At 35.4% G+C, this 26,883-nt stretch overlaps 1 protein-coding gene across 3 annotated transcripts in view; it reads left to right on the top strand.

Annotated features, from left to right (window-relative positions):
- The window catches only part of LOC150107401 (uncharacterized), a 384,774-nt gene that overhangs the window by 47,737 nt on the left and 310,154 nt on the right, over positions 1-26,883 (top strand). For 2 of the 3 annotated variants that reach the window (XM_090391269.1, XM_090391268.1), the window contains exon 2: positions 9,175-9,276. In XM_090391269.1, coding sequence (XP_090247395.1) covers positions 9,175-9,276 — 102 coding nt within the window. Of the gene's footprint in view, positions 1-5,395; positions 5,557-9,174; positions 9,277-26,883 lie in introns of those variants that run through there. The other variant, XM_090391270.1, reaches the window with a different exon arrangement.

Below are 26,883 nucleotides of genomic sequence, written 5' to 3'. Positions count from 1 at the left end.
CTGTAACTGGAATATCTCCATGTCCAAATATAGTTTGCAATTAATTCAACCTGAATGTCTGGTGTTATTGTAACCATTGCTGGTTTACAAAGTATATTGTAATTTGAAGTTATAAATTTGTCTTTTATCTTGAAAAATTTGACTTTGTCGTAACTTTATTGTCAGCTTAGTTGGCTGAGTGGATAGTAGTTCTGCTTTCTGACCTCCAGACTTTTTTCAAACTTCAGTATGACACTGAAGCTTTGATTTCTTTCCCATGTAAGAATACTACCCTGTATTGGAAGCCAGAAGTGGCTTCAAAAAAAAAAAATTCCATATTTGTTCTCCTGGGCATCTAGTTCATAGGTGAGATAACACAGCTAATCTTTGCAATATATGATAGGTTTACAAACTTTTATGAGTTAGATTATTATAAAGAAAACTGATTCATTCTCTATTATAATTCATTTAGATTTTGTATAATTAGTTAGAAAGATTGCCATTAAATACAATAAGGCATGAAATGAAAGCATTCCTATTCATAACTAAAGATATTTTATTTGTGTGCATCATCATTGCCTACGGGTCCAATTCCCATTGGTGTCTAATGCCTGTTTCTCAGTTCTTTGCTATTTCTCTTTTTTCATTGCCAGGTGACTCAAATCCTGCAAACTTTCCACACCACTCTTGCCTTGGCTGTTCTCTTCTATTTATATCATCGATTGTACCAAGATCAGTGTTTTGATCTTTTTACTATTATCCATTCTGCAGATACATCAAAAAAGCTTTCAGTGTCCTTTGAATTATTTTCTGCAGTACATTCTCTTGGCAGTTTACTATACAGTTCTTCATTCGTTACCTTTTGTGGCCATCTAATTCGTTGAATCTTTCTATAATATGTTCTTTTGGAAGCCAGTATTTGTCTTGCATAGTTTTTGACCTCACATGTCTAACAACCATAGAGAGCACTTGTGAATATGCATGTTTCCAGCAGTCTCAATTTATAGGAGGGCACACTGATTTACTTTTCCATATCTTGTCCATTGCCTGCAGGTTTGCTTTCGTTATCTGAGATCTTATTTTTTTTTTTACATTCTAAATTGTGACTTAATGTTGCTCTTTAGGTATGGGAAGTTCTTAAACCTCCCCTAGCTCTTGTCCATTGACCTTTTATTTGCTTTTTCATTCTCTTCTCTCTGGACATTGTTTTTGTTTTATTGATGTTCGTTATCAACCCATATCTTTCTTTCGTCACTTAACTTCAGCATTGTTTCCCCCCCCCCCTAGTTCCTCTTAATCTTCTTCAATAATGACTATGTTGTTTGCCAATCGTAAATGATTTATTTTTGTACCTTGAACTGAAATTCCCCTTACATTATTCTTTATAACATCCATTGTTCTTTCTGGAAGAAAGGTGCTTGGGACTATCCTTGTCTCATGCCTCTTGTTGTCCAGATCCATCTTCCTATTTCCCCACAGTTTCTCACAGCAACCTCTGCAACAGACACGCGAAGTTTGTCTACTCCTTAAGATTCAAGTGCAGTGCTGTCAAATGCTTTCTGTAAGTTCATGTTTTTGTTAGTGTGTAGACATTAAAATATCTTTAGGGCATTTTTGTTAAAGAAAAATGCTCATGTTTTTTAAAAATTTTATAAATGATGCTTTGATTTAATAAAATCATATCCTTCCTAACAAAATAATAAAATCATTCCTAAGAGTTTTCACTTTGAAAATAAACTTCATGCCATTAGTGTTGCAGTAGTTGAATCTAGAGCTGTTGTTTGATTTATGTAAGAATGAAAGTTAAATTATATGTTACAAATGACAGATTTTTATACCAAAATGATTATCTGATTTGAATTTGAGATGGTTTAGCAAGTTTTCAGTTAATATCTCATTCAGCCAGAGCAAGGGCTGAATAAGATATTAACAGCGTCCAGATGGATGCTGTTAATATGATATATTTACAGGCATCCAGATGGATGGACTAAATGAATCTGATAGGTACTGCACATTTTGAGATACACACCTAAAAAAAACAAAGATAAGCAGTTGATTAAACCAAAAAGGTGTAAAAAAAAAAAAAAAAAAAAAAAAGTATGTTCATTTCTCATTATAGCAAACACCATTATAACAAACCCATTCATTATAATAAATTATTGAGTATAGTTCCATAGACAGTGATATTCCAAAAAAATCATGATAGCAAAATGTCGATTATAATATGCTATTTGTGTGGTCCCTTTAAGTTTACTATAGTGAATTAATGGTATTTTGATTTCTGTTGTTTTATGGTTTAGTCATTTATTATTTATTTCTTCGGTGTTTTATAATATGGTTTCTCAAATTTTTTTTAATATCTAACCCACAAATAAAAAGTTGCCAAACGTACAGCATGTAAATAAACTGTTCTTCTTCTTTAGCTAGTTGAATCTCTAAGGTTCTTAGCCTGCATGCACCAGCTTCCATTCCTTTCTGTCTTGAGCCATTTCATTCCAATTCAATTCCCATCTCATCTAAGTTTTTTTGGATATTATTCTTCCAATGCATCTGCAGTCTACCTCTGGGTCACTTTCCTTCAGGCATTCATCTTGAATGATGGTTTATTCATTCTCTTCTCACCCATTCTTTCAACATGTCCAAGCCATCCTAATCTGCTTGCTTGAATCTCATCAACTAGAAGTGGGGATCTATGGAGTTCATATAGTTCTTGGTTATATCTTCTCCATTCTCCTGTTATCTCTTAGAGGTCCATACTTTTCTGAGGATTTTAATTTCAAAGATCTGCATCTTGGTCTGGTATGCTCCAGGTTTCTGCTCCATAGGAAACAATAGGTCTAATGATTGTCTTGTATATTTCTGTTTTAACTCTGCTTGATAGAATTTTGGAAGATAATACATGATGTAGTGAATGATTCTATTGGAGGCATGTATTCTATTCTAGCTTTTATTTCTATACTAATTCAGGAGGTGGCATTTTAGATTTCTGGTTATCAATGGTAAAATGTTCAATTTCCCCTTGATTGTGATTTTTGCATACATTTAAATATTCAGTTTTATCCCAGTTGATTTGTAATCCTAGTTTTTCAGCAGCAATTTTGAGTTTTCTGAATGTTCTAATGTCTTCAATATTTTCTCCAACAAGTCATATACCACCTGCGTATCCTAATATTACTGTTCTGTTAATGTTATCTTTTACAATTTCTCGAATGCATTTTTCTAATACTAAATTAAAAAGGATGGGTCAAAGGGCATCTCCTTATTTCAATCCTGTCTTAATACCGAAAGCTTCAGATCTAATTCCATTAGCTAATACCATGTTTGGCTGTCAGTGGTACAAATTTTGATTAGATGTATTATCTTATGAAATATTCATAGTTCATCTAATATTACCCAAAGTCCTTCTCTATGAATGCTATCATATGCTTTCTAAAGTCTACAAATAAAATATTGACCTCCAGATTGTATTTTCCCCCCCTTTTTTTTTAGTATTAAGTATAAATATTTCGTCAACTGTTGAGCTATTTCTTCGGAATCTGCTTGATATTCACCAATATTTTCTTCAGCATAAGGTAAGATTTTTTTTTTTAGTATAATATTAGATAAAATTTTGTAGCCTGCTGACAGTATCGATATTCCCCTATAAATTTAATATTCGTATTTGTTTCTCTTTTTATAAACTGGAATGATTAGTGATTCTTTCCATTCTGCGGGTATCTCTTTTTTCCATTTTAAATTTGCCAGTTTATGTATATGAGTGGTTAATTCATCATCCCCATATTTAATGAGTTCTGCTACTATTCGATCAGTACCTGGTGCCTTGTTTTTTTTTGAGCAGCTTTATACTTTCCTCTGCTTCAGCTCAGGAAGGTTTAATTATTTCTGGTCGACAAGTATGATAAGTATTCTGTTTGAAAGACACAATAGGTTCATCACAATTTAAGAGGTAAAGTACTCTCTCCACCTGGTTGCTATTCCATCTCTAGTGGCTGGTATTTATTTGTCCATTGCTATTGTTGATTACTGTTGTTTTCATATATGGACCTGTTTTTCTTGTTTTTAGTTTCATGGAAAAATTTTCTGAGATTGTTTACTGTGAAGAAATCCAGAAATACTTTAATCTGTTCATGAAAAAAATTTATTTTCTTTGTCTTATTTATTGGCTTCCTCGCTCTTCTCTGTGTATTTCAGAGAAGCGCTTCTATCTTTTTTCTTTTCTTTACTGCCTATTCACATTCTTCATTGAACCATTTTTATGCTATAGTTTACTTTGAATCGCAATTGAATTTTCCTCTGCTACTTTTATGCTATCCTTGATATGATTCCAGATGGTTTCAATATTTTCATTCTCCTATGGTTGTATATTTTTCAGTTTGTTTTAATTCACACTCATATTTTCTTCTCTTTTCTGTTATATGTAGTTTGTTAATATTGTATCTCAATGTTGATTTGCATGTGCTGAAAAATATTTGCTGTTTATTTTAATCTTAAGTCAGGCACCAATTATAAAATGGTCACTGTTACACTCAGCTCCTTTGAAGCTCCAGATATTCTGAATGCAATTTCCATGTCTTTTACTGATTATGATATGGTCTATTTGGTTGAATGTATGACCATCAGGAGTTCCATGTTTGTTTGTGAATATTCTTCCTTATAAACATGATGTTGCTTATTATTAAATTTCTGGATGTCACCAAATTAATTAATCTTTCTCCATTAATATTTGTCTCTTCATGTAGGCTTTGGTTTCCAGTAAATTTTTTATAAATTTCTTCTTTTCCAATTTTTGCATTGAAATCACCTGATAAAATTATTTCCTGCCAGAGAATTTTTTCTAGGATTCCAGTTTTTTTATAGAATTCATCTTTTATTGACTCTTCTGCAGCTTCTGTAGGTGGGTGTACATTAATAAAGGTTATCTTGAACCATTTTACTTGTACTCTTAGCTATAAGCAGAGTCGCATGCTATAATTGGACAGACAGACAGAGCGAGGATGGCTGTTCCAAAGAATAGGTGGATAGATTGAAAGAGGAGGAGGAGAAGGATATGTTGGGTTAAGTTTGGAGGTGAACAAGTGAATGGATAACCAATAACTGTTCTTTCAATTTGGAAAGAAAGTGGTGAAATGATAGTGACCACATCAGCAGCAGATCATTGCCAGTGAAAATACCTATACAAGTGGCATAAGGCAGAAACTGAATGTCTGTGAGGGGGGGGGGAATCATTATATAATCACATGGAATACTTATATGAGCAGTATTGCAGGTTTGAGATTTATATAGTATTAGCAGTTGTTGTATAGGTTAAAAGCAGTATCTTACGTGGAAAAGTATACAGTTTTTTTTGCTGCTGCAGCAGAATCTGTGGCTAAGATGTATTTATTCAAGAAAAAGTTAGAGGTGCAGGTCAATTCAAGAAGAGAAATCTGATCATGTTTTGATATTTCTTGCAGGAAATTATACTGGATTGTATTTTCCTGGCATTTAAGTTCACCAGGTTATCTTCACCCTATTGAAGAATAGTGAGGAGATTAGAATTTAAGGCATTAGATCTCCAGTTGTCTGTAACTTTTTAAGGTAAAATTTATGGAATTTTCATTACCATAACTACTGTATTTTGATATTGGTTTTGATGTTTCTACGTATAGAAGGAGTTTTACTTTTATAAATAGTTCAGTGTAATTTTTATCTTAGTGAGAGTTGTAGTAGTCAGATATTCTTGATAATTTATTATGTATTCCATTGTTTAATATATATTTGGTCATTCAGATTTATTCTACCATAAATGAATATATTTTGCCAGCAGTAACTTTTTTTGTGTGTATCAATTTAGCATGAAATGCAAACCTTCATCTTAAAAATAAGTGGCGCTAGTGTCGCCGTAGCACGTGGCGGTGAATTTGAGCTGTGCAGAAGAAAGTGATTTTTAATCGGTGAATAGTCCACTTTTTACCCCGTTTTTCTACGTTTTTGAGTGCTAAATTGTTTCTCTGAATACGAGTGTACTTCAGTGGTTATTTTTTGGAAGTTAGTTGCTGTTGCGATATAATATATTTTGGTACCGTCGGAATCGAAAGCGTAACGGTGGAAGACAAAACGAAGCTAATTTAGTGGATTTAGTTATATTTCATTTTATTTAATTATATTTAGTACTTAAATGTTCTGATGTTTGTACTTTTTTTTCCTCTTATTTATTAACTGAATAATTATTAAAGATTACGCTACTCGGCAGTAAGGAATGATGGTGGATTCAGCAGCAGTCACAAGTGGCGTAACGCCAAGTCCTCCGCCATTTAAGAACTCAATTATTAGCAATATCATAAGGGACTTTGTGGCATGCAGTACTTGCGGCATGTATGCGTCTCGGGAATTACATATGTGGCTTGTTAAAGAGAGTGGAGAGCGTATGTGCGCAAAATGCAGGCAGTTGGAGGAAATAAGTACATTAGATATATCGATATCCGACTTTGTTGCTCCAGGAACAGGGAATGAATGTAGGAAGACAAGTAGTGTGATAGGAGAGAATGAGAAAATAATAGTTGATAGTGTGGAAGGTGCGAGTGACTGTGAAAGTTTAGGAGATGGTTTTGTTTGGGAGAGTGAATTTAGATTAAGAGTGACTGACCTGCAGAGGGAGATAGATGAGTTGAAAGAGGAGGTGGAATGTCTTGTGAATGAGAGCAGAAGTATGAAAGATAAGATTAGGAGAATGGAAGAGATAAATGCAAGGCGAATCAGAGTAGGAGAGAGAGAGAGAATTTAGGGAGTATGAGTGAGAGGTATGGGGGTGCTAGAAGAGGAGAGAATGGAAACAGTAGAAGAGAGGGAATGAGAGAGAGGTATGGGAATGCTAGCAGACCAGAGGATAGAAACAGTAGGAGAGACGGAATGAGAGAGAGAGATATGGAAGTGCTAGAAGAGGAGAGAATGGAAATGGTAGGAGAGATGGAATGAGAGAGAGGTATGGTAATGCTAGAAGACGAGAAGATGGAAACAGTAGTAGGAGAGACGGAATGAGAGAGAGAGAGAGAGATGGAAGTGCTAGAAGTGGAGAAAATGGAAACAGTAGAAGAGAGAGAGGTATGGGAATGAAAGAAGAGGAGAGAATGGAAACAATAGGAGCGAGGGAATGGTGAGAGGTATAATGTATGGCGACTCAATGATCCGTGGTGTTCAAGATAGGATGCGTGAGGAGTGCTTTGTTCGTTGCCATGGAGAGAGAAATAAAATGGAACGCACGTGGGTAGACCGTGAGCTTTGATAACGAGGAGAGAAGAAAAATATATGAGTGGTAATATAAGAGTAAAGAGGAGAGAGTTTTTGAAGCTGGAAGAAGGAAGGATATAAGTAAGGGGGTGAAAGTAAATAAAAAGGGCTGAAGGGCAGGAATTCAAGAGAGTAGTATTTAAAAGTGTGCTAAGACGAAGTGAAAACTTATAGATAGCTGAAAGTAAAGTCAGCAGTGGCATTAATAGGGATTTGGTGCCGTATTTGGATAATTAAAGGACTGGAAGGTTAATGAAGGATTCAGAATAGATCCAGTTAGATTAGAATTACTACTTATTTCTATATTGCTTTTAGGAAGAATTGTACGGAGCTTAATTTGTTGTGAAGTAGTAAACAAGGATATCAATCTGCCCTATAGTTGCCGTCGAGAATTGTGAAGTGCGACAAATATTAATCTAGTTATGACCTTGAAGAATTCTTTTTAAATGTGTTCCATAGGTGTAATAAATATAATTTGAAGATGTACTCGCATTAAATCTGACGTGCTGAAGATTAATTCTGGTAAGGACAGTTATATTTTATTTGTTCTGTGTATGAAGACTTGAGTGATAGTTCCATTTTGCTCATTCTAACATTTACTGTGGCATATCACCGAAGTTAGAAGTTAAAAATAATTTGCCTTGAAATAATATCTGCCGTGTTTAATGATATAAGTGCCAGCTGAGAGTTAAGTGTGGAGTATAACTGAGAAATATGAGTAAACTAATTAAACAAGAAATTCTGTTGCATTAATCTGAGTAAGGAATCTTGTAATTGAGAAAACTGTGAAACTTGTATGTGAAGATTTTGAAGACTAAATTAATATGAATGATTTGACCCGATGTGCTAACTTAATTGTAATGTCTCATTTTAGAAGTGGAATTCATATTTGTCATATAACCTTATATTAAATGTTTTGTTTTATTAATTTCAATACTGTGTTTGCCTGATTCTTTTTTATTGTACCGTTCATAAATAATTCGAATCTAGCAGGCGCCTCAAGTGAAAAATATTAAATTCGGCCTGAATGAGTAAGGAGACTGCTAATTTAATTGAAGATTGATTCTACTATTTTATATAGACTAATCTAAATATAGGGTGGCACAGTATAAATATAAATTTCTCTACATTTGGATTAGTGATCAATTAGCAATTAATAAATTTTATTAATAAGAGTACGTTATAACAAAATGGCAGATTCGAAACTAGGATGTACTTTCCAACAAAGGTAACACAGAGGATTGCTGCTATTATGAGAAGGACGCTGACCTGCAGAGATAAGAGGGTTATCATTCCGTTGTATAAGTCTCTGATCAGACCACACTTGGATTATTGTTCTCAGATTTGGTCCCCAGGATTTGAAGGGGATAAATTAACTGTGGAAAGGATACAAAGATGGTTTCAGGACTGTACAAGGATAGTTATGAGGATCGGCTGAGAGAATGTGGACTGCAGAGTTTGGTGGATAGAAGGAGAGGTGATATGATTGAGACTTTTAAACTGTTGAGAGGTGGTTACAGGGTTGACACTGGGGAGTTCTTTCGCTTGGTTGAACAGCAGGAAGGAGTGATGACAAGAGGCCATCCCTGGAAGTTACGAAAGGAAACTGTGAACAAGAGGGTAAGGAGTGGTTTCTTTGTGTGGAGGGTGGTTGAGCCGTGGAATGCATTGCCTGATGGAGTGGTGGGAGCGAGAACGGTCAGTGAGTTTAAAGAGTGGTATGATAGATTTGTGTTTCTCAGGGTGGGACCTCCCCTCGATGAGTCTTGACAGACTTTGTCTTAGGAACGACCTCCCTCGAGTCTTTTGACTCCTTGGAGGCCTGAATAATAATAATAATAAAAATTGTTTTTCATAAGGTTTTTCTTAGTATTGTTCTTTAATATTCATTCTATTTAGATTTTTTTAAAATATTAATTTTTATTATAGGGTGAAAAGCAAGATGAAGTTGGAACCGCCCTGAATGATCCATTCATGTCAGATGATGATAACAAACTGCAACAATTAGCAAGGAAATTTCAAGAAAAATATGTAAGTATCTATAAAACAGCAGTTTTCTAACTACTGTTTAGCTGATACCTTGTGTACATGATATTATATATCAATGGTTTTAGGTTTAGGGTGTCACATATACTAGAGGCTAAGATTTCTCCTTGTCTCTTTCCAAACAATTAAAAAATTCTGGAATTTTTCATAATTTTATCCACTTTCATATCTTTTTCAAAAAAAAGTACTTGAAAAGTTCTCTAGATAATGCTGTATATTAGTATTAGCATAAATAACTCTTGTGACTTTTTTTGAAATAAGCCGAATGTGTAAATATATATGAATATATAATTTTAAAAAGTTAATTTCTCAATATATATTTACTATGATGGTTATCTTCCTTCCATTGTTAACCATAATAGTTTTTTAAATAATGTGGTATTAGATCTATTTTTTTTTCTTGCAGATGTTGAGGTCTACATTGTTGGTCCAACAAATCAACTTGTCTTTAGTTGTTTCAAAATGACAATCCTTGCCATGATAGATTTGTAAGCCAATAGAACATTTTCTAATAAGTCATGGCTCTGTGCTGTGTGTTGTTAGAACACAGCCTTTTGCTTTGAATTGCTAAATCTTGTAAGATTTTATTCATACATCTACTGAACTTTTCCCTACTTCCAGAATTATTCTTCTATGTATTAGGATTAGTTTGTCCTACAAACACATTTTTTGTTGAATATCTTTTTTTATTTCTACTAAGACAGCAGTACTGAATGTTTATAATTTCATTCATAGCTCCCAAACTTATTTAGCTTTCTCTTTGAGTGGAGAATGTGGGTTTATGCAGAGTGAGCAATTATATTTGGCTTTTTAAAATCCATTCTAAAGTATTGTTATCTGCTTGATGTCACAGAGCATAAAACAATACTTGACAGTGATGATTGGCTGAAACTATATTCTACAAAATCCTACTGCTCTTGCAGCCTGTGCTTTGTCAGACATTGGGAGAAGGTGTTGAAAAACAAATAAAAAAATTTGGTAATCTCGTCTGACCCTTCAATATAACAAATGATTATCTTGTTAGACAACAGAAAAAAATGTTGTAGTCAGTATATAGCATTATTATAAGCAAGTCCACAAGAGACAATCTCATAAAAGCCACCAGACTGAAAAAAACCAGTTGCAACGGACTTGAACGCATTGCAAGCCAATACACAGATCTTCCTATTTGAATATTTAGTACCATTCAACCAGAATCTGTTGTACTAAACAAGAAAATAAAAAACAGAAAAAAAATACCAATTTTTGTGGACTAGAGATGCTAAGATATTTTTGAGAAAGTCGTAAACTTTAAAGTCAATATAAATCAAAAGTTCCGAAGACATAGATAGGCTGCCACAGTGGAAGGAGAGAGGGATTCCTAATTAGATCAAAAAGAAGACCACAACAAAAAATGAATGTGAACCATCAGACAGATGTAATAACACCAAAATATATCAGCAATTTCACTTTGATCAGATCTGTCAAACATCGCCTACTTCCAACACAGCAATCAAACCAATAAACAATAACTAACCAGTGTCATCCTCAGATAAGCATACTAAATGGCTTCGAGGATGCAAGCTGAGACATTACATTTCAACTGAGATCAACACAAAGGGTGAGAGAATCCATTTATTACATTGAAATGCTGTAGTTGCAGCATTTAAATACATTAAAAGCAAAATTGTAAAAAAAATATATATAACTTATTGTTATTGTATAAATACTGTTCAGAAAGAAAAACTGTAATTTTATTTAACTGCAATTATAAATTAATAGTAACTATTATTAATACATTATACAAAAAAAAAGGAAAATTTGTATTAAATTCATTGTAAAAAAAATATTTACTTTATCTGAGAAATAATAGTGTTAAAAATTAATATGTAATGCACATGTATCATCTTCACCATCATCAAATTCCTGCCATGTACCCTCAAGGGGTGTACAGGATATGATAGTACTATATGAAAAATTTACATCATTACTAACTTCCTATCTACAATTTTTCCTCCTAATCAGTCTGTTACTTGTCAAGACTCCAACATTATCAGATCTTATATTTCTATCGTCTAAGGCACTTTGTACCGTATCAACCCACCTATATCTTGGTCTTCCTCTGGGTCGTTTTGCTGCCAACCTGGCAGAGAAGACTTGTTTTGCTAATCTTTCCTCGCCCATTCTATTTAAGTGGCCATACCACTTGAGATTAGCTCTGCTAATGCATTCCTGGATGCTGACAATATCAAGTTCTTTCTTAATATCCTCGTTTTTAATATGATATTGCCATTGATGCCATGAGTTCATATGAATTTATTCAATTGACTTCCTACCATACCAGCTTTGTTGATTCTGTTGTCTATTTCCATCTTTAATTTACTATCTTCACTAAAAATCGTGCCTAAGTAGCTGAAATGTTTTATTTGTTCCACAGGTTCTCCATCCACAATGCAGTTGACATTTTCAATGATTCTGCCTATTTTCATTGTCTTTGTCTTTTTATTGCTGACCTTCATACCATATCTATTACAACAGTTATTCAATTTAGTCAGGAAATCGTGCAGACTTGTAGCAGATTGTTATATAAGTATAACATCATCCACATAAAGCAAAGAGCTGACATTAACATCTCCAATTTTGATATCAGATTTAATACCACTTTCTTTCATAATGTGATTCATATAGATAATGAATACCAGAGGGGATAATGTACATCCTTGTTTTACACAAGATTTAACATTAAACCATCCTCCTGTACTTTCTTCAATCCTAACTGCTGACTTGCAACTCAAATAAAGACTAAGTATTGCTTGATATAATGCCCCATTGACACTATATAACTGTAGTGTATTGAATAGCTTCTCTCTTGGCACCTTGTCATAGGCATTTTCCAGATCGACAAAACTTAAATACAGATCTTTGTTATATTCCCATGATTTCTCCACTATTTGTCGTAAAGTGAATATATGATCCTGACAGCCTTTATTTGGCCTGAATCCAGCTTGTTCTTCACCAAGCTTTTCTTCCACAATTCTTCTCAACCAGTTTCTCAAGTATACTGGCATAAATCTTGCCCAGAACACTCAGTAAGGAAATACCTCTGTAATTCTCACATTCAGTTTTATTTCCCTTTTTATATATGGGTACTATTACAGCTCTACTCCAATCATTGGGAATTCGTCCTTCTGTCCAGGCTTTCTGAACTATCCAGTGCAGCCACTGTAAGACTTTTATATCACCATACTTCAGCATTTCTGGTCGAATATCATCTACTCCTGTTGCTTTTCCACATTTCAAGCTTTTGATGGCTTTTTCTACTTCAAGTATGGATATGTATTCCTGACTGCATGCATGATCAGTGTTTTTTACCACTAGGCTATTATCACTGCTTGTTTCTTTTAGCAGTTTTTCAAAGTAATTACTCCATACTTCAAGGATATCTTTTTCTCACTTTTTCATTTCACCTTTATCATCTCTAACTCCTTTTACAGCACTCTTTCCTCCATTTCTAAGCTTCTTCAACAACCTCCAGAATATCTTACCACCTTCTTGATATTTATTTTCGATGTTCTTGCCAAACTCTTCCCATGACTTTCGTTTAGCTAGTTTTAGAGTGTTTCGCTTTTTTACATTTGTCTCTTTATTCTCTAAGAGCACAAGCGGACTTATTTGCCAGGAACTTTTGATATGCTTTCTTCTTTTCTTTCACTGCCTCTTTAACTTCCTGTGTCAATCATGGAGTTCTGATTTTTCTATCCTTGCAGACAACCTCACCACATGCCTCTCTGGCTGAATCAATCAGAGTTTTCTTCAAAGCTTGCAACTGAATCTCCAAAGTTTGGTTCCTGTTCTCAAACTCTTTCATTTTTTCTTTAATAATATTTGTGCATTTTAGTCTACAGTTCACATCTGAGAGTTGCTCAACTTTTATTCGCTTTAAAACTTTCTTACATGTTGTTCTTTTCAATATGAAATTCAATTTTGTCATGCTTAAGACTAAATGGTGATCACTTCCAATTTCAAATCCTCTGTACATCTGGTGTCCTGCACCAGGGAGAAAACATCACTATCAACAAAACATAGTCAATGAGACTTTTCTTATTCCTTGTGTTAAATAGTAACGTTCTATAGTTAAATTGTAATTCTATAATGTTATTATTAAATTAATTTACCATTTCTTGAATCTATCCTTTTGCTTGCTTAAAACCTTTTACAATCAAAATCCTACCGGCTACTCTATTGTTATGTCGCTGCTTTCTCTATATTATATCTTGTTCTACCTCTATAATAACCCTCCTTCTATTCGACTGTCGTGCCCTTAAGATATTAATTCAGATCTATCTCCCCTTTGGATATTGGCAAAATTTATAATTTGCTGCACCAGCCAATATCCTATAACAGAAGAGACTCTTGTTCCTGGAAATATTTCTAAATTCTAAAGGGATACACACACAGTTATTTTATCTCGCGCTAGTGCTGTGCAGATTCAGTTAGCAGTCGTTGACCGAATCTCACTTAAGCAATTATATCTAAATTCCTTCCCGCCAAAAAGGTTCTATTTCATAAGTGGTGGTTTGAATTCGTAATCAGGCATAAACTCAGGTATAAGGTACAAAACATGTTTATTGGAAAACATAAAACATTTACAGTTATGTAAGTTAAAATACTCAATGGATCAAAATTCACTCTAAGTTAAGGGTTATACTAAATCACAATGAATCTGAGTAAGTTAAATCCTTCAATTATGAAAGGATAAGATTAGGTTTAAGCATAATACTACTACTACTATATAATTCCTTTCACAAGTTATTCACAGAACACGCATTGAACACTTTCATTAATACTCTGTCAATAATTATCTTAATTCTAAATTTCATTTAAGCAAGTCTAGCCATTCACAAATTACTCCCTTTTAACAATTCTTCTTTGTTCCACAAGGGCTTAATTAATTCAGTCGAATTCTCACTAAAAGTTCTCTACTAGTGTCCTTTAGTTACAATGCACACAAATTTCTTGTTCTTCTAAACTAATTTTAACATAGAACGAAAACTTTTACATTACCGAATTCTTTCAGATTTCTTGCCGCCATCTCATGTAGGTCTGGATTACCTTGCTGCATATTCTTCGGCCGCCTTTTCACCTGGCAACGCACTACGCTTTTTCTTCTAATCGTTTCTGACTGTTGCATGCTGTCTACCGCTCCACAGGAAACTTTCTCCAATGGGACATTCTGCTAAGGCTCAATTCTACATAGGCTGTCGTATCGCGATCAGCTCTGCTGGAAAATCTTCAAGCATTCTCAAGAAAAGAACCTGCCATCCGTCATTACCGTAGTCGACCCACTGCCCTCTCATGAATCCTCCAACCAACTCCCCCCCCCCAAAAAAAAAAAAAAAAAAAAAAACTCGAATCCAGCAACCGAAGATCAAAAGGTCAAAAGGCCCCTTAAAATGGCATGCTTCGTTTTTTATTTGCCCTATTCAGGCGCCCTCTATTCGATGCGGTTTTCACCCACGAGTCCATCATTCATGCCCCTTGGGTGATCCTACACTCTCCCTAACCTGTCAGGTTACATTATTCTAGGTAGCCACTCTGACGTCATTTTTCCGCGTAGGTATAGCCTCCATCGCTACGCTCGACTCGTACAGATTATATGCGATTATTCCGGATTACTACTTATAATTTTTCTCAGAATTTCGCAATGTACTAGACAGCTTACATGGGAATTACAAATAACCTAACAATAACTCTCACTATATGGCACACATGGACTACACATTATTACAAAACATAAAAAAATACTTCATAATTATTAGCTGATGTGCAGATATCTCCTTAATTAGTAGTAGTTATCATCTTAAATCCTGAATAAAGAATTTACTTGTAAAGCTCTCCATTCAGGATCTAACACTAGCCTCTTCTCTCCATGTGAATTTGTGCACATTTTTATGGTGGAACATTGTGTTAGTAATAACTAGTCCATGTCCTGAGCAGAAATCCAACAGGTATTTGCCATTATTATTAGCTTTGCTTTTTTCTTCAAATTTTCTCAAAATATTTTTGTATGTCTGACATTCATTTCCTACTCTGCTATTTAGATCCCCAACAAGGACCAAATTTTCCTTTTTCATTGTGTCAGTTGCTTTTTTTAAAGCCTCAAAAAATTCCTCCACTTCTACCTTCGTAGAACCTTCTGTGGGACCATACGCACAAATAAGTCTCATTGTCCAGTTCCCCATTCTCATATTTGCCCACATAACTCTACTTGAGACTGACTGCCATTCAAGAAGATTAGCCTTGTATTTTGTGTTGAATACTATGGCCATTCCTTCTTTTCCTTGATTGTCATTGCCTGAATATAACATTTTGTATTTATTGCTCAGAAAGATCTCATCAGTTTTTGTCTTTTTTTGTTTGTCACCCCTATTATGTTGATCTGGTACTTATCTAATTCCTCAGCTAGCTCCATTTCTTTACCATTCAGGCTTGTTATGTTGATAGTACTGATCTTTAACTCTGGTGATGTTGAGTTGGGTGTGTTTTCAGATTTGTTCCAGTAGCTGGCTTTTTGCTGTTTCCCTGGTTTCCTGGCAAAAACAACAGGGGCCTTGTTTGACCTTGCGACTCCCCAGCTGGCATGAAATTTTGTCATGTTGTACCATTATTTTGTATTTTGGTTTAACCCAATAAGAATACAATTTGGTCAGCTAAATCCCAAATTGCCAGCCCATCTTTGTCTGTTCAGTATCCAGGTAGATACCCAACAGGGAGTACCACGAGAAGGTGAGGATTGGACATTAGGTCAGACGCACTAGTCGGTTCTCTGCATTCCTTTAAAGGCTATGTGGAGGTCTCCTCTCAGTTATACAGCTTTGACCTTTAAGCACCCCTTGACATGTATATATAATGAAAATGTATATGGATATGTACAGAATGTACTTGTATGCAAAAAAAAAAAGCGTTATCTTTTTTACTAAAATAAAGAGCCAAAAGGCTTCAGTTTGGCAATGCAAAAAATTAAGTGGATATTAAATCCAGCATTATGAAATTTGACCAGAGAGCCTACGAGAATACTTTAGAGAGCTTACGAGATTGAGCTTTTATAGTTTCTATTCGGTTATGAAATAATGCTGGATTTAATATCCATTTAATTTTTGTAATATTATCTTTAAAAAAAATATTATCTGTAAGTGTAAATATCTGTATGCAGATTAGTGTGCAAGTATATATTGTAAATATGTGTGAATAATAATAAAATTTGAAGTTTGAAAAAAAAGAAAAAAATATTAAGAGAGACCTCCAGGGAGTTAGAGACTCATTGAGTGAGGCCTTACTATTCACTAGCTGTCATATTTGTTCTTGAATTCATTCACACTGTTTGCGCATGCACGCGCGCACACACACACACACACACACAGCATTCAATTGCAATCCATTCTAATCACACACCACTCTGAGAGAAAAATCTAGTCCTTACTTGCTTCTTAGCAGCATTCATTCTCAGCTTCCAAGGATGCCCTCTTGTTCCTTTCCCCACTCTCCATAAAATGAAAAATTCCATCTCCTGAAATCCTGTATGACTCTTTCAGAAGCTTGTAAGTTTCAATTAAAACACCCCTCTTCTGTATGCTGATAGCTACAGTCTGCAAATTCTCAATCCATCTTCGTAATCAGTATTCCACAAACCCGATATCATTTTTAACACTCTCCTTTGCACACTCTTCACTGTATCAGAATCGCAATGGAAACCAGGAGACCAGACCAGACCAGACCAGACCTGCGCACAATAGTCCAAGTGAGGTCTTATCAAGGTCTTGTAAAGACATCTTTACATATGAATTCTTTACATCTTTACATATGAATGTTTGTTTCAGCATTGCAGTTATCTTTTGAGTTGTATTTGCAATCTTTGTTACATGGCTCTTGAACTTCAACTTCCTATCCATTAACCCTCCAAGATCCCTAGCCTGACCAGTTTTTTCTAACATAATGCACCAATATAATACATTGGATATATAATCATGCATTACTTTACATTTGCTGACATTGAATTGTCATCCCTTTTCCCGTGTCCACAGTTCCAGAGAAAAATCTAATGCTCACCTGTTTCTTAGCAGCATTCATTCTCAGCTTCCAAGGATGGCCTCTTGTTCCTTTCCTATTCAAATCATTCTGCAACTACTGCATATCCACAGCATTCTTGATTACCCTACCTTTCCTTGCATCATCAGCAAATAGCTGTATGTCGCTTGTCAAATCCTTTCCAATATCATTAATGTATAGATTGAATAACAGTGGACAAAGCACTGATCCTTGTGGTACATCACTGGTTATTTTTATATTTATTAATCTTTGTACTGGTTATGGGCTAAAATCTTGTATATAGAGAAAATTTAACTTAGATTCTTTCTATACCGATTTTACTTAGGAATTCAAATTAATCTGATATACTTGTAATTTTAGTTAATATTTAACTTTAATTTTGAATTGCCGTACAACAACAAAAAGACAAAAAAAAATTGTATGAATGAAATATAACAATAGATTGTTAAGACAAAGAAATAATCCCAGACGGGATTAAGAATATGACCTTAGGCTTTTGCACTCACGAAGGTCAATGCACAGGGTTTCCGGCCTTAACGCAATGACCCAAAAATGTGGGGGGAATAGACCTCTATGAATGCCCAAGGGAATAGAAGAGTAGCAGGGTCCAAGGTCGATTGAGCAGCTTAAAAAGGAGAGACACGAAGAAATAAGAAGTCGGGGTCACCATTGTTGGAAGTGGTTCTTGCTGTAGTTCATCGTTGTAGTCGCCATGGGTTTTTCATGAGCCGTAATAGAGGTCAGTCATCGTCTGGTGGATGACCAAATAGGAAGAGTGGTCATTTCGATGTTCGTGGCAGGATAAGTCCGTCTTCACCCTAGTTCTGTTCTGGCTCTTGGTTCGAGTATGTCATGCCGGTTCAAGGTCGGGGATCCACATTCCAGCCAACAGATGCCCAAAGTGCGAGATGACTCATTTGAGTATTGAAGAAAGTCAGTTCCAGATTTCCAGCCACCAAGCTTCCCGACGATCACAGAAAGAGGAAGTACCCTCATCAATCTCGGAAAAAGGTATCCATGTGTGCAGCCACTATTAGAACGGAGCAGAAAATAGTGATTTCAAGAATCTACTATTGTGAACTAGACGACTATATACCAAGTAAAGTCTATTATATAGAATTTAACTAGAAACAGAAATTGTGACAGAGATTGCTCTAAAGTTTTAATGTTAGCATTACTTCAGGGCTGAAGACATTTAGATAACCATTGTGAATTAACTTGCTCAGGTGTGTGAAATAGGATATCATTGTTATAAGGTAAAAATTTTATATGCTAAATATTGTTTAGTAGCTATGCCTTCCTATTGTATAGTATGTGTAAGTTTGCTCTGTGTCTGACTAAATGAAGGCTCAATTATTACATTAGACTAGTTGTTTAAGAGAGGATTGAACTAGGTGGATTATTTAAAATTCCAAGCAATATCTTACTGTAGAAGTATAGAGCGAGAAAAAAAATTGTGTGCTTAGTGTTAACTTTTATTGTACATTCACTTAGCATGAATAAATTGTTTTGTTTGTCAAATAACTTGCCTGATTCCTACGTACCAATGCACTTCTCATAAAAAATTCGAACCTAAGTGACCTAGAACGATAAGTAGCCATGACTGAAAATTAGTATATTTGCGTTGCTCGACTTAGTAATAAGTATAAGAAAGAAAGAAAGTTCTGTGTTTTGCTGAGTGTTTCTTTTCTTTTCTTTGGAAGGATATTCTAAATCCTATCTGTGAATTCTGATGGTGCAGTCTATATAAAAAAAAAAAAAATTTCAGAATTCAATATAGAAAGATGCCAGTAGTTCAGACGAAGGAATTGGCTCTAGCCAGAGGCACTTCCTTAGTTCTAAAGTTTCGTGCACATGAAGAAGCATAATTCCGGGTTTGAGAAAGGGGGGGGGGATTAAAGTTGAATGAAAGTATTTAAATCAAGCATCGTACTAAGAACTCTTAAAACAACTTTTAGGACTAGTAGAAAAGTGAAAAAAATATATATACTTAAGATATATATATATATAGAGAGAGAGAGATAACACCAATATACTAATAGGGAATAAAATATTACAATGGCACAACCGACCATATTTTACACTAGCCTTACATCTCGTCCAAATGCAGTATTCGCATTGATATTTTTGCAATATGTTGAGCAGCTCCAATTTGTTGTTCTCATATCAGTAACTGCAAAGTCTCTACTTAGATGATACCCTCTTGCAAACTGATTGCCTTGTAACGCAATTAATTCTTCTACTTTCTGTCAGTTTCGTACCAAGTTATCCTTCCATAATCATCCTTACTTTTATTTGCTATATAGCAAAAGAATCTCTGTTTTAAGGCCAAACTGCAAAAATGTCATCCATATATCTAACCCAAAATGAAGGTTGAGGGTATATAGATTTAAAAAAGGATGTCTTCTAAATTATTATTATGATGATTATTATTAAGAGACACTAGGGAGTCAGAGACTCATCGAGGGAGGCCACATACTACACACACCAGCTATCATACTTATTCTTGAATTCATTCACACTGCTTGCACTCACAACATCCAATGGCAATCCATTCCAATCATGCCCCATCCTCTGATAGAAAAATCTAGCCCTCACCCCCTTCTTTGCAGCCTTCATTCTCAGCTTCCAAGGATGCCCTCTTGTCCTTTCCCCACCCTCCATAAATTGGAAAATTCCATCAATTGAAATCCTGTATGACCCTTTCAGAAGTTTGTAAGTCTCAATCATATCACCCCTCTTTCTCCAATTTGCTAGTGGCTACAGTCTACAAATTCTCAATCTCTCTTCATAATCAGTATTCCACAATCCTGATATTATTTTTAACACTCTCCTCTGTTGAGGGTGTTAAACCAACATATCAGAATCACAACGTAAACCAGACCTGTGCACAATAGTCCAAGTGAGGCATTATCAAGGCCTTGTAAAGAGGCAAAATAACATCCTTATCTTTACTTGTGAACATTCATTTCAGCATTGCAATTATATTTTGAGTTGTATTTGCAATATTGCCGGCATGGCCCCTAAACTTCCTATCTATTAACATTCCAAGATCCCTAGTTTCATCAGTTTCTTCTAGCCTAATCCCACCAATATAATACGACACGACATTGGATATCTAATCACGCCAAAGTGAATGACTTTACGTTTACTGACATCCATTTTCCCATGCCCACAATTCCAGCCTATTCAAGTCATTCTGCAAGTACTGCATATCAGCAGTGTTCCTGATTACCCTACATATCTTTGCATCATCAGCAAATAGCTGTATGTCACTTGTCAAATCCTTCCCAATATCATTAATATACAGATTGAATAACAATGGACCAAGCACTGATCCTTGTGGTACACCACTTGCTATTTTTTATTTATTTATTAATCTTTGTACTGGTTATGGGCAGTACTACCCTTACATCTCGTCCAGACATGATATAGGCCTAAGCCTTTACAAGTGTTTTACCCTATGCCTGTTCTAGTTATCATTGTAGTCTTTCTCTGGTGGCAATGCCATGCCACCAGTGTGCCCTGTAAGGCATTCAAGGAAAGAACTTTTATATCCTTCTGCATAAGCCCAAGCTGTTTTAAGTCCTTAGAGCTATCTGCTCTCCATACGCCATGTAAAGAGATGGTGGTACTGGTAAACCTCGGAGTTGCCCCATGCTCCTCCCATATCTTACTAACTAGATCTTGGTTATTCTTATAATAGTTTACCTTATTATTATGGCTATAGGCTAGTGCGCACCCTGTTTCCACCACTTGAGCATCAACTACCCAAATGTCACTATCTCTTTTAATCACAAAGTCTGGCTTACGCAAACCCACGGAGGTCCCATAATGTGGTTCCACCATAGTCTCCCAACCTTTGTTCTTAAAGCAGTTGTCCAGAATGGAGACCATGTCGTCATGCCTCCACACACGGAACCCATGGGTAGGTGTGGAAGCAACACTGGGCTGTATGAGACAATGTCTCACTGTAGTGGCAGCCAGCCCTACAGTTGGAGTTGTCACTACCCCATAAAGCTGGGCGGGCTCAAGTAGGCAGGGCATTGATCCTCATCCTGATAAGATGAATATACTCGAACCTAGGGAGGAGTCTGGTGCCATCCCTTACCCAATCATGCTGGGGAGGCACCAGATATGACTCTTTTAAAGGAGCACCATCTACAGAACAGTGCAGCAGAGATGCCCATTTCTTGTGTTCTGCAGGTGCTGACTCAATTAAGTTACCTTGATAATGGGATCAGCCCTTAGCTCACCTAAAGTCTTCTTGTATTCTTCCCCTATCTGCAGAGAGGCTGTAGAAAGCCTCTCTGCAGATAGGGGAAGAAGATGGTCCTAACTTTGCGATTCTGGACAGCCACAGGCGTAGGATCGGCCATCGAAGTGATGAGCCCGCTGCCCTTCACCCTCGCATGGAAATATGCAGTAGGGGTGTCAGGCAGCAGTTTGAGCCATGATCTCATCGCTGAACGGATGTCCCTGTCCATTCAGGACAGTACCGAGATATATGTGCTTGGTAGGACATATATTTCGAGGTAGGAGATAGTGGGAAAGAGAAACAGTCTTTGCTGGAGCTTGAGAGGAGCTTTCCTCAAAGAAGCAATCCCAGCTTCTAGGACAGAAGGCCTTCCCTTTGGGGGTGAACATGATACTGAGGTATCTCCACTCTACCAGGATGATAAAAGCGTGCAGGGGAAAACTCTATAGTCTCGACTTTAAGCTTCTTGTCACGGGACAAGACCTAAAGAGCAGGACTTCTCTACATTAATAGAAAGGCCTCGAATAGAGGAAAAAAGTCAACTGCCTGGTCAAGGAGTTCCTGCAAGCCTACCTCCTTAGTAGAGGCTACGAGAATAAGATCATCTGCAAAGGCCATAGCATTAAAGGAAGAAGCACCTAGAGAGTAGCCTATATGGCTAGGAAGAGAGCGAAGAAACTCATCTATGACACAGTTAAAGAAAAGGGGAGATAGAGGATCACCCCAGCAAACACCTCACACTGCTGGAATAGAAGTCGCATGGGACCCTGTAGTGATAGTGATGGAGCTACCTAAGTATAGCTCCATAACATATAAAAGAAAGGGTTCTGGACGTACAGCAATAGACAGCGCTTGAAGGAGAGAAGGAAGGGAGATGCTATCTCGTGGATGGAGACAGGCTGGTATATTTGAAGGGCAGGAATGGACCTCAATATCGTAGGTTGGTCATCATCAGGGAAGCGTGGAGGTGGAGCAGAAAAGACTGTACTCCAGAATTTAACAAAATCATCATGTAAGTCTGCTAAGGGGAAGCACCATCAAGGATGGTTATGGCAAATTTCCCTCTATTCTTTTTATAGAGGGCCTGCATAGCTACATAGGCCCTCTTCCTCTGCTTTCTATTTGACAAAGTCATTGTAGAATGAGACATAGGCTGTTGTTGATATTGATGAGGCATCAAGTTTTTGGAGAATTCAGCATGGAGGTAGTCATTTAACTGATCTGTGATATCCATTTCCAGAAGGTAGACTCTAGATGAGAGATTTAAGAATTCAATGGTTATATTCCGGAAGTTATATATGTCACTCAAGAAGACTGATACAAAAACTGGAGGCTTTCGAGATGAAATGTCTCAGAAAAATAAATAAAACAAAATGGACAGAAAAGAAAACAAATGAAACTAAGACAAGACCTAAAATATACAGACTCATTAATCGAAAAGATGAAAAGAAGATAACTTCAGTGGTACGGACATGTCGAGAGAATGCCATCAAAAAGACTACCCAACCTTTGCTCTGTGTGCAAGAATAAAAGAAAAGAAAAAAAGGAAGACCAAGAACTAAATGGATAACAACAATAAAGGTCAAATCTGGATTACAAACATATAGATGGCTCACCAGCCAATCAAGAAACTGAGACTCCTGGAGGTTGTTGTGGAAACATGGAAGACTCAACCTGTCCCTGACGGAAGAGGATAGTAAGTAAGTATTCTGGAAGAGGAGGATCGTCTAGAGATGATGTCAGTCTGAGAATCAAAGCCTCTTCTTCAACAGCAGGATGGTGGCTGGAAGATGGAGAGACAGAAGATACGGAGATATTACCTGTCCCTACCTGTGGCAGATATCCTTGAACTAAGGCTTTGTAGCTGGCTTTCCATCTATGACACTTAATGGGAACACCTTAAATAAAGCCTCATTGATGTTCTTTATTCCTCGAGCTGTCAACTCGATCTCATGAGCAGCGAGTATCTTTTCTTCTTCGGCAGTCCAACGTGCTTTGATGCGCTGAGTTCTTATTGCAGCGTTGGCTTCGACTGGATGTTTTGAGGTGCAATGCACACCAAAGCCAACTGCGGTGGAGAATGCATGATCGCAGACCTGACACATAAAGTGTCTAAGATTTGGAACTCCTTGACCGCCAGAATAAGTATGATGAGAACTTGAAGAAATGGGTTGATGACAGTCCTTGCAGAGCTTTCTTTTAACTTTCTTCCTGAGGACGCTGCTGGTACGGGTGGCAGATCACCTCCAATCACCTTAAATCTTGCAGACTCACATCCCCATATACAGTGGTGTGTGTTGGTAAATTTTTAACAACCGGCTCGCTTTATGTGACAGTCAATCCGTCGCGACGAATTTTTATATTTATCAATAGTGCAACAATGTTGCATTTTCAAGAACTTAATATTGCAAGTTCTTGGAAATTCGCCCAAAAAATAAGGCATTATTGTTTATTCAAATGCCTACTATGGGAGTTTTGATAACGTCCTTTATACATTTATTTTTGATGATAATAATAATATATGTAAGTGTTTATTATACAATTTCAAAATATTTATGAGGAAAAACTATATACTATCATTCATCATCTATCCTTTCATAAAGAATTTTAATAATCAGCTTGCCCGACTTAAAAACATTGACAACTGGCTTGCTAAATTTGAAAAATTTTAACGACCGGCTCGCATGAGCTGGTCCCAACACACCAATGCCCATATACCACTTTTTGATAGCTGTTAGTCAGCCATCCTCTTATCCATGCTAATATTCTATAATCCAAACCCATATTCTCTAGTATATAATCAACAGCCTACCATGCTGTATTCTGTCAAAAGCCTTAGCAAAATTCAAAAGTATCATGTAGCATCCATTCTCCTTGTCTGGTTCAATGATAACATTATTATAGAGTGTGAGCAAATTGCTAAAACATGGACTTCCCTTAGTAAATCCATGCTGTTTGTTGCAAAGTAAAGATTCTCAGTCAAATCATTTCTGAATGCGAGTCCTACCTAATTTTTCCAAACTCTTCACTACCACCATTTGTGAGATACTGATTGGTAATAGTTGGATACATCAGTGTTTGCATCACCCTTGTGCAATGGGTTTATCATACATTCTTTCCACTCCTGTGGAATCTTTCCTGTTCTGAGAATGACGAGAATCCTCCATTCAGTGAAATAAAAACCAAGGAATTATCTTACATTAAGTGTAGTTTTCATTTATTAAAAATCTTCATAAATGAAAACTACACTTGAACCCTTATATGATGGGCTGTATATCTTTATTAAATATAACAATGTTTTTTGTAGATATTATTTTATGCTTATTGTTATACTGTTTAACCATTGATTACTTTAATGTTGGTTTATATATTTTAAATGCCTTTTGTTTTTTGATATCCTGATTAATTTTGAATTTTGCAATTTTTTTTTTTTTTTGTATATTTTGGTGACTGAAGAGTTTTAAATTTTAATAATACAAATGCAGTAAATGATATCACATTGCCATGTTACTGTTAATTTGTTCAGAGGTATATTAGTATACCTCTTCCAAGTTGGAAGCATGCTTCATTGTGGTGGAGGTGAACTGAGAGGAAAGCTTGTTATGCTGTGTTGTGCCAAATTATATAAATTAGAGAATCACACACACACACACACACACACACACACACACACACACACACACACACACACACACACACACACACACATTAATATTTTTTAATATTAAAATGATAACAGAAAAAAAAAGAAATTAAAGGAAACAAAAGATGTAGATGTTCTTTCTACGCTACATAGTGGAGTGGACCAACATATCAGAGCTAGTGGTGTGGCCATTTTAATTGATAATAACAAGAAAAATAGAATATAAAAGTAAAATTCGTAAATGATCGAATTATAACAGTTAAACACATAGAACATACTTAAATATCATGGGATTATATGCCTGAAGAAGGTAGGAAAGAGGATTCCAAACAGTTTTATGAGGAACTACAAACAATTAAATAAATGTAATAAAAATAACTATATATTAATATTAGGAGATCTTAATGCTAGAGTTGGTAACAATCTCATCCCAAATGTCTTAGGAAAATATGAAAAAAATTGCATGAATAACAATGGTTAAGAACTATTAGACTTCTGTACTTTCAATAATTTTAAAATAACCAATACTTTTTTTCAAAAAAAATAATATAAATAAATATACTTGGAGTGGCAGAGGAACAAGATCTATAATTACTAATCAGAAACAAGCTCTATGTGTGAGAGATGTACATATTTACAGAGGAAGTAAAATTTTTATTACTAAATCATTATTTAGTAATCTCTAAAATAGAAATAGTAGCAAAATGGAGAAAGGCGGTAAATAAACAAGAAATAAAACAAGTATACAAAGTATATCTATTATTACAAGAAGAAAGCATTCGAATGCTATATCAATCATGATTAACAGATTATCTAAAAGAAGCCCAAATCATTGAAGATATAAAAGAAGAATGAAAAACTTTAATAAAGATATTCCATAAAGCAGCATCTGAAGTACTTGAAAAGAAAATATTGAAGAGAAAAACATTAAAAATCTAGAACATAGATATAGAAAATGCAATAAAATAAAAACAGATGGTATACAAATCACTCCTTCATAAACATACAAAGGAAACAGAAAAAATATACCAAAACAACAGCTAAAACTGTAGTACAGAAAGCTCACCTATATTCTTGGGACAGATTTATTAATAAAATGGAAGACAAGACAGCCTACTAAATATTAAGGAAATTAAACAACAAAGAAAGAGATATAGCACAAATCAACATAATACAAGAGAAACAATGGATAGAACCTTATAAGAATTTATGGTATAACCCAAATTTAATAATGGGAAAATAATAATGAATAAATCAGTACTGATATAGAACCAATAAAATAGGAAGAACTAAAAAGTAAAAGTATCAAAAATTAGAAAATCAGCTGGATTAGATGGCATAAATACAGCACTTTGGAAATATGGCAGAGAATATTTACATCACAGATTCTTAAAATTCATAAATATAACTGTTGGAGGAAATATGAGGTTCTGTCAGATTGGTTTAAAAGCTAAGGTTATATTTAAGAAAGGAGACTGATGATTGTGGAAATTACAGAGGAATAAGTTCATTAAATACAAGTTACAAAATTTAAGGTAAAATCCTGAATAAGACTTAGAAATATTGCAAACAATCTATGTTCAGAAGAACAAATTGGCTTCTGACA

The sequence above is a fragment of the Typopeltis vanoorti genome, chromosome 4 (genome assembly GCF_054136105.1).
Source record: "Typopeltis vanoorti isolate ZY-2024b chromosome 4, IOZ_Tvanoo_1.0, whole genome shotgun sequence".
NCBI classification, from domain to species: Eukaryota; Metazoa; Arthropoda; class Arachnida; order Uropygi; family Thelyphonidae; genus Typopeltis; species Typopeltis vanoorti.
The sequence above is the reverse complement of the archived record's forward strand: the minus strand, read 5'-3'. Positions and strand labels throughout refer to the sequence as shown.